Source organism: Agrilus planipennis, unplaced genomic scaffold, assembly GCF_000699045.2.
Source record: "Agrilus planipennis isolate EAB-ADULT unplaced genomic scaffold, Apla_2.0 scaffold53, whole genome shotgun sequence".
Lineage (NCBI taxonomy): Eukaryota > Metazoa > Arthropoda > Insecta > Coleoptera > Buprestidae > Agrilus > Agrilus planipennis.
Window position 1 is genome coordinate 1,511,461 of NW_020438880.1, and position 9,291 is coordinate 1,520,751.

General features: G+C 32.5%; 1 protein-coding gene across 6 annotated transcripts in view; it reads left to right on the forward strand.

The window, feature by feature from the left end:
- Nucleotides 1–9,291, forward strand: part of LOC108733134 (kelch-like ECH-associated protein 1) — a 20,165-nt gene that overhangs the window by 2,203 nt on the left and 8,671 nt on the right. Inside the window, exon 1 of one of the 6 annotated variants that reach the window (XM_018464191.1) lies at nucleotides 1,271–1,476. The exons of 2 other annotated variants lie outside the window; for them this stretch is intronic. In XM_018464191.1, coding sequence (XP_018319693.1) covers nucleotides 1,409–1,476 — 68 coding nt within the window. In that variant the 5' untranslated portion in view covers nucleotides 1,271–1,408. Of the gene's footprint in view, nucleotides 1–1,270; nucleotides 1,477–6,909; nucleotides 7,010–7,526; nucleotides 7,702–9,291 lie in introns of those variants that run through there. 3 more of the 6 variants (XM_018464194.2, XM_018464192.1, XM_018464193.1) reach the window with 3 other exon arrangements.

Genomic DNA, 9,291 nt, shown 5'->3' on the forward strand with positions numbered 1-9,291 from the left:
CTCCCTTAACTGTTTGTGTGAGACCGCCGCAAATTCTTTCGATCTCCCTTACCTTTACCAAATTAAATAGATTACTTATTATTACTAATTGTCCAACATTTATAATATCGATAATGATAATATTTAAATAATTTGTTATATAAATTGATTGTTTCTATGTAGTTTTCATTGTCTTCATTTTCGAATATTCTTTGAAAATTAATATACAAATTACATTTACGTACCCATAAGCATATGAACATCAACAAAATAATAAACTTTGAGCCCCATAACTTTTCATGGGGGTGAGACCGCCGCAAAGTTTTTATGGTACAGTGGTGGGGGAGACCTCTTTCAGGGATAATCTAGCCCTTTACCAATTATTAGTATAGATGATTTCAATCGATTACACGCTCGAATCTACAATTCTAAAATTATTTTCGAATAGGGGTAGTTTACACTCATAAAAAATAAAAAGCAACCTCCCAGCACAGTGTCAACTTTGAAGTTGAGGGTAAGCAGAGCCTAAATCCAAATTTTTGTGCTAGTTGATGCTGTTTGGCAAAATTCTACAGTATCGCCGCATTTTACCTCCATTGACTTAACTATGCGGCTGATCAAATCGGATGCGCATTGCCCCACTGAGCAGCGGCTTGGCCCGCCTTCTCTGTGTACAACTTACGCGTCCCTCTGCTCCTCTCAAATCTTTATGATTATGAGTTATGACTTATGTGCTTATGTTCACTTTATTTGATTGCACACTGCACTTAAAGCGGTGTAACCTGTAACCCATGTGCAATTCTCGGGAAGTAAATGAGTTTACTGTACTATTCCTATCCTGTTAACTGTGCATGCATAAAGCAGGAAGAGATACATACTCTTTGTTATCAAGAAACACATTTCAGATGGACTTGCTTACTTTAATTCTATGATATCGATAAAGTAAACACATTCTCCCAATAATTTTGCAGTAGCTCTCTCTCATGATCAACGAAAATTTCTGAATCGTCTCAATAAATTGTACAATGTGTAGAAAAAACTTAAATCATCATATCATACAAAATGTATGATTTTATTATCTTCAGAATAGCCCAATTTTATATCATTATAGATTATGATGATGATTATTATTATTATTGTACAGATTATCGGTTTATTTCTTTTTTTCATAAAGATAAAACATATTAAGAAAACAGATAAATTGTTTCTGCAAGTCAGCATTACAATGCTTATTAGTAAACAATTCGTTATCTTAAAAATATTGTCCAACTCGCCTAGGAACAATTATCGTATATGTTATGTTGCGCTAGTGAAAGAAATATCGCTCTTTTGTAACATGCGTAGGTCCTAGTTTTAAATTTTGACGTATTTTTATTAAAAGTGTTAGTGTACGTTTTCTTTGTTTTACTTTGAACTTATTGTTTCCGTAATGCTAAACGATGTTGATGCAAATCTATCAGAAATGGGCCACAGCATTAAAAATGAATGGAAATTTAGGTATCTGTAGTATATATATTTATAATAATTGTACAAATGATTTTTGATTGGTCCTATACTTATAATCTATAGCACATTCTTTTACTTTTTAATAACACAAAAAATTGTCAGTTGAAAAAGTTTCAAGAAATAATTGTCCACTGAAAATTCGTAGTGCAATTTTAATCCAGCAAAAATCAATAACACAATCTATAAATTAAATTAAAACAAAAAAATTCATGTGCAAAATGAGCCGTAGTTGGAAAGCAGGTTATTATTATTGTTGTTATAGTTATTTATTGGCAGTTTATTTTCTGTTCTTATTATTTTATAGGGAATTTTATAATTATAGGGGATATGAAAATTAAATTTTGCGAATGTGGTATGACAACATGCTTATTACTATTTTTAAGGCGTTTTTGAGAAACTAATTTTTCAGGTGGCGCCGCGCCGCCAAGCCATGCTATTTTTTAAATGAAATGGGAGATCAAAATTCGGCTTATTCAAAAGATATTTTCAAGCTAAATGCGCTCCTAAAGTATTTTTCAATTGTTTAAATTTTTTTAGTGATTATAGCCATTTAAATTTTTGACTAACGATTAACAAAAGCTGTGTTGTTAGTTGTTGACCGTTGGATGTTGACTCTCAAGTACCACCCTTACTAATTAAAATTGCTCCTTGAACTGATCGGCGGATTGAATACGCAAAAAAATTACTGACGTCACAGTTGTTGTGCTGTTATTTTTTATTTTTGTCTGTTTTATCATTGCTGATGAGAGCACTTTCTTTTTAAATGGAAACGTTCTTAAATGAGTAAAATATGCGTTATTGGAGTGGTACTAATCCAATATGGTTTTGGGATGCAGCAATGTTTGGGTTCTTGGTCATCGTTGAAAAAATTTTGATGGTCCACTGCCCATTGTATTTACATTTGTTTCAAAATTGAAATTATGCTAGCAGTTTGTTGAACAAATTGTGAATAATAATCCGAAAGAGTTTATTGAAATAATGGAGAAGGTGGTTCCAACTAGATGGTGCTTAACCCCACTATTTTCGACTGGTGCGGGATTTTTTGTCAGAACATTTTCCAAACAGAATAGTACATTACGTATCGAGGGAAGAAACAGGGTTTTTTTGGCTCGGATGGCAAACATGCAGTCTGAGACAACCCTGTTTCTTCCCGAGGTACGTATACTATTTTTTGTCATGTTTGTGCGGAAAGCTCGTCATTAAATTGACAGTTGGTGATATAAGAGTAAATGATTTAGAGATTAGAAAGTCATTGAACAACTGATTTCTGCGCATGCCCATAAACTTCAGCGCATGCGCTCAAAAGACTTATTTCATTGCCTCCCGACTAAAACACGGCTGAAAAGAGGCCATTTCTTCCCTATTTCATAGCACGCAAAATGAGCTTTCCGCGCTAACATGACAAAAACATATAATTCAGAGGCTTGCTTAAAATGGCCAGCCAGTTCACCTGATTTAACCCCACATGGGGATATTTGAAATCGGAGGTTTTTGCTACGAAGACATTCTTAATATTATTAGCTTACTCGAATTCGCCTGTGTAGAAGTTTTGTCCACAAATTCACCATATTGTTTAAGTCATTAGCATCGCAAAGGTATTTTTCGCTTTTTATCATCATTAGGACATCATGTCTCCTCTTTAATGATGGACCTGGTCGAATCTTTAACTATTTTAAGTAAACCAATTTTTTTTTTCGTTCGAAGTCACCGAAAAAAATTCTCTCCATAAATATTACCTGACAAAGACGAGAAGTTTCCACAATAGCTAGCTGCATTGGATTCACAGTTATCAATTTTTGTCGGAATTATTCATTTTTGGTGATGTTTTTGAAAATCCTGTTCTGGATTAATTTTGTCGATAGTGTCAATACTGCTTTTTTGTACTTTTAATTACGAATACATCTATTAAGGACTATTATATCTCTTGTTCCTTACAAACGAGTTGCATTGTTTAAAAGAAAAATATTTCCCTTAGCGTGATAATTTTAAATAGTTCTGTAATATAAATTAATTTTTATTGCAATAAACTTTTCAAAAAAAAAAATGTTAGATACACTGTATCTTAAATGCATAGAGTTTGGGTTAATCTTTGAATAATAATCATTCCGGAAAAGCTGCGTATGTAGTGTTCCATTTTTTTAAGTTATCAGTGCAAGGTCATTTTAGGTGACCTATTGGAATATTAAATTATTCTTTTTTAAAAGGAGATATCAACTAATAGAATGAGTTGTTTTTATCAGATTGATAAATTTTATAACTATTTGAAATCATAAAATGGTTCAAACATAATTTATTACGTTCAGGGAGAATTTGTATAAAATAGAGAAATTTCGGCAAAAAACAAAGACTAAAAAATATCTAGCAGTGCTCTATAGTCGCGCAACATTTGCGCGAGCCACCTGATGTACAGTTCTATCTCCAAATATATGTATTAAACCACGCGGGCAAAGTCTCGGATGTCAATTAGTTAATAAAACATTACAATGAATCCGAACAGCAATCAATGATTACATTTGATTGACGGAAAAGATCTTCACAGATTTGTTAGGGCAATAAATGATAAAATAAAACATAATCTGTATGTAAAATTACTGTGATGATACTTTTCTGCTTGTTGCGCACATAAAAAAAATGGTAAAGGTCTAGATGATGGCTCTCACCCCCAAAGGGGGTGGGGGTGGGAGGAATCGAAAGAGGTCTCCCCCACCACTGTACCATAAAAAATTCGTGGCTGTCTCACCCCCATAAAAAGTTATGGGGGTTAGATGGGGGTGGGGTAGGGGGGATCGAAAGAGGGTGGTCACCTGAGTAAAACCCCATAAAAAATTTGCGGCGGTCTCACCCCCATAAGAAGTTATGGGGGTTGAAAGTTGATTATTTTGACTCTTTTCATACACTATAATTCAAATAAAATTCAATAAAACATTTACTTTTAAGCGGGTGGAGGTGAGGGATCGAAAGAGGGTGCTCACTTGAACAAAACCCGATAACCTAACCTACCCTATTGATAAAGATATTTAAATAATGTTTTACATAATTTTCTAAATATTTTTATGTATTTTTCATTAGTTTTACCTTTGAATATTGTTTAAGAATGACTATATAAATATTTACATGCCTAGAAATGTATAAAAATTGGCATATTTATTAACTTTGAACCCCCATAACTTTTTAGGGGGGTGAGACCGCCATGAATTTATTTATGGTTCAGTGGTGGGGGAGACCTCCTCTTTCGATCCCCCCACCATCTAGACCTTTACTAAAAAATAACTTGGACTCTGGTATTAAACGTTTATTAAATTCCTTTTATTAAATTAAATTTAATCAAAATCCAAAGATTTTGCACGACAACCTTTCATCATCATAAGGTCGTCAGTCCTAAGACTGGTTGGACACGTCCTCCACCTCCTCCTCACTATCTTTAAAAAATCGGACAATCCAGGTGAAAATTATACAGGTGGCAACCCGAACTAATTTTTAGCCTCACTTTATGTTTAAAATACTTATTACCTAATAGATTAATTTTTTAATGAGTACTTCATGTTTTCATGGTACTCGTGAGAAAAAAGTTTTTTTGGCTCGGATGGCAAACATGCAGTCTGAGACAACCCTGTTTCTTCCCGAGGTACGTATACTATTTTTTGTCATGTTTGTGCGGAAAGCTCGTCATTAAATTGACAGTTGGTGATATAAGAGTAAATGATTTAGAGATTAGAAAGTCATTGAACAACTGATTTCTGCGCATGCCCATAAACTTCAGCGCATGCGCTCAAAAGACTTATTTCATTGCCTCCCGACTAAAACACGGCTGAAAAGAGGCCATTTCTTCCCTATTTCATAGCACGCAAAATGAGCTTTCCGCGCTAACATGACAAAAACATATAATTCAGAGGCTTGCTTAAAATGGCCAGCCAGTTCACCTGATTTAACCCCACATGGGGATATTTGAAATCGGAGGTTTTTGCTACGAAGACATTCTTAATATTATTAGCTTACTCGAATTCGCCTGTGTGGAAGTTTTGTCCACAAATTCACCATATTGTTTAAGTCATTAGCATCGCAAAGGTATTTTTCGCTTTTTATCATCATTAGGACATCATGTCTCCTCTTTAATGATGGACCTGGTCGAATCTTTAACTATTTTAAGTAAACCAATTTTTTTTTTCGTTCGAAGTCACCGAAAAAAATTCTCTCCATAAATATTACCTGACAAAGACGAGAAGTTTCCACAATAGCTAGCTGCATTGGATTCACAGTTATCAATTTTTGTCGGAATTATTCATTTTTGGTGATGTTTTTGAAAATCCTGTTCTGGATTAATTTTGTCGATAGTGTCAATACTGCTTTTTTGTACTTTTAATTACGAATACATCTATTAAGGACTATTATATCTCTTNCTATTCGTAATATATTTATTATTTACTAGATTTTTATTATTTTTTCTGGATAAAAGGTATCTTATGTCCTTTTCCGTACCCCTGACAATGTGTCTACAAAATTTCATGATATCGATTGGGTAGTTAAGGCGTGAAATCGATCACATAAAACTAATTTTTTCTATCCCTCGGGAACAATTCATTTTCTAGATAAAAGGTACTCTATGTCCTGTTCTGTACCCCTGACAATGTGTCTACAAAATTTCATGTCGGTGGATTGAGTAGTTAAGACGTGAAAAACCTACAAACAAACAAACTCAATACAATCATGGAACATTCGTGATTATTTACGGAAACTTCTCTTGAGTTCCGCGTATGATTTATAACAGCGGCTGGCAGCTTTCACCATTGCTATCAGAGTTGCCACGGTATAGATTGTCGCCTGCGGCATTTGTTCATAACGATATTTGTAAATGTGAAAGATATTTCCAGCAAAATGTACTCCAAAGCTTTACTCTGAAGACTATAACAGTTATCATGTATGTGCCTAAAATGCTGTCATTTTTTAACCGCTGATTTTCACGCTGCAAACATTAAATTAATTCACACAAATAGAAAGTTTTGCAAGCAATAAAACAATAATATAATAAAAGCAGTTAATATGTTGACGCTATTTATCTTCGAATATTGCCAATTTGGATACGTTTAAAGGAAAAAAAAATTTTGGGGAGATGTACGGAAGCTGATGGTGTTCAATTTTTATGAAAAATTAATTGTTGCAAACCGTATCTCGTTATCTATCACCGTGTTGGAGATACCTCTATAAGTAGATAACTTTTACTGCCGAACGTTTTTTATTTCTGTAAAAACATCTTTGAAGCACTTTGTTACGTAGAATTCAATGGTGTACTGTTCTGAAATTAATATTGTTACATGTAGGCAACCCACTATACGCGAAGAAGTGTTAAGATACTTATAGTGGGTTGCCTAGCTCGCGCTAGTAGCAAAGAAAACGAGAGTCTCTAAACCCCCATTATCCTGAAATCATTCTATAATAAGTCCAGCCCCTAGAAATAGTTGTCGCGTGATCGAAAGAGGACAGTTTAGGTTGCGAAGAAGGTCAAATAAGAAGAGCGAAAAAGTAGTGAGTAAGTGATTAATTATTCATAGTAGTAGGTATTAATAAGAAAAATAAATTAGTAATGCGAAAGGTGTTTTATTACGCCACGGTATTTTATTGTTAGTTGTAAACAATTAATTTTTTTAGGGTGCTCAAAATTACCTTTTCAAATGTATATATAAAACACTTAATGTTTCCCAAGCCACTTTTATATTTCTTTATTTTCAAAAAACACAACATACAAACATCACTAAACTTAACTTCCATGAACGTTAATCTTTCGGGAAGATTAAAAATTATTACTTATAAATTGCCAGAAAAAAAGGATTAGAAATTGCTCCAGTGCAAGTTTTTGTATCTCTGACTCCAATTGGTTAATAAATTCGGCAAGAAACATTCAAAAGAGATGTCGTTTACGCAAATAAGAACTTAGACGACAGTTCGAACACCTTCTGTGTAAGTGGTTTGTTGTATGTTGTTATTGTTTTTTACTTATTGTTGGTTTGTTATTGTTTAAACTGATACGACGTTGAAGAATTGTTACACTAATCGTAAATAGAAATTTTAAATAGTACCTACCTGCTTTTGTTGTAATGTGTCCGAGTTTGTTGTTTGTGTCCAAAACCTATCTGCCAAAATTAAGGTATACGAAATCTGTAGAGTGCTTTTTTTAAATGCTTTGGGAAAAACATCAAGTGTTTTATACATGTATCTGAAAAGGTAATTTTGAGCACCCTTAAAATGTGATAAAATATACGGGACGTTCCATATACATACAAAATAAATGTACGTATTGTTAACAACTAGAATATTAATTGCAAAACAATTCACCTTTCATCATTGAAGTCTGCATAATAAGAAAGTGCTTTGGTGATGTATTCACAGAAATAAAAATTTTCGTCAGGGAAACAGTTATAGAGGTATTTTGAAAATTCATATTTTCGGTTTGCACCAATTAATTTTTTACAAAAATTGAGTTTCAGACACTGACATAAGTTTACGTCCTTCTCTCTTAAAAGGGACAATTTTTCCTTTAAACCTGTCCAAATTATGTACATCCGTATTTATTTATTTTAATGTATGGGATTATACAATATATATGTGTGTGTGTGTATATATATATATAGATAGATAGATTTGCTTGCCTTGTTATACATGTATATCCGTTCCGTTGTAAATATCATTAGTGATGCACCAGTAGGTTAGGTTAGGTTAGGTTAGAATAGGTTGTACATACATATCTAGTTGTTTCTGTCTTTCCCTATGTATATATACTGTCTGTAAATAAATCTCTTTAATANAAAAAATTTCGTTTAAATGGCAGCACAATTAAATAAGGGTCGAATTGTAAAAAGTTATAGGAAAATGTTGTTCAGAATGCTAATTTCAAAGCTTTTGGGCCATTTGACTAAAAAAAAAAACATTTGAATATTGACGCGATTTTTTTTTGCGTAGTCCCGTATTTTGGCATTCTAACAACCTTTGGCTTTTTTCGATCGGACCAATATTTAATTGTGCTGCCATTTAAACGAAGTTTTTTTCTGTTTTTGAACATTTTATTTAATAAATCAAATTTAGTTGCTACATACGATGATGTATATGTACCTTATTAAAATGGGTAATAAATTTTCGATTATACTTTATTTATACAGTTTGGTCACAATGACCATATTGTGTATTTTTGTACCACCCTGTATGTATTATTTAAGAACACCGTCAGGATATGCCCATTTGAGATAAAACATACACAATCGTCATGTAATTCCTCTTTTAATAAAATTAATAAATGCACCGTACACGATAGATATTATTTATATTTTAAGTTTTTGAGCGGTACTGTACTCTGCAAATAACCACATAATATATGTATACCTACTTGGATTTAATAATAATGAATGCAAGAAAATGTGCCAACTCACCTATGTAGGCATTCGTATTTACAAGCATTACAAGTTTCATTAATGACAATGACATGGTGAACGCAATGATTTGCACTTTTTGTTGTTAATACATTTTTTACGTAGCTTTCTACAAATTATTTAATTATCCTATATTTTATTTACCGTTAACCTCCAAAGTGGATTTTTTAAAAACTTTTCAATTAATGCTAAAGTAGAGCCGCAAAATGTTATTCTTCTTAATACATACACTCAAAATTGAGATGATTTTAATAAATTTGTTTTTTGTTGGAAATAAAATGACTGAAAACGTATTTATTTATAAAAGAAGTAAAACCTAGAAACATTTTTATGTTAATATTTATTACTTATTATAATAATTAAAAAAATATTTAACTGCTTTTTACAAAAC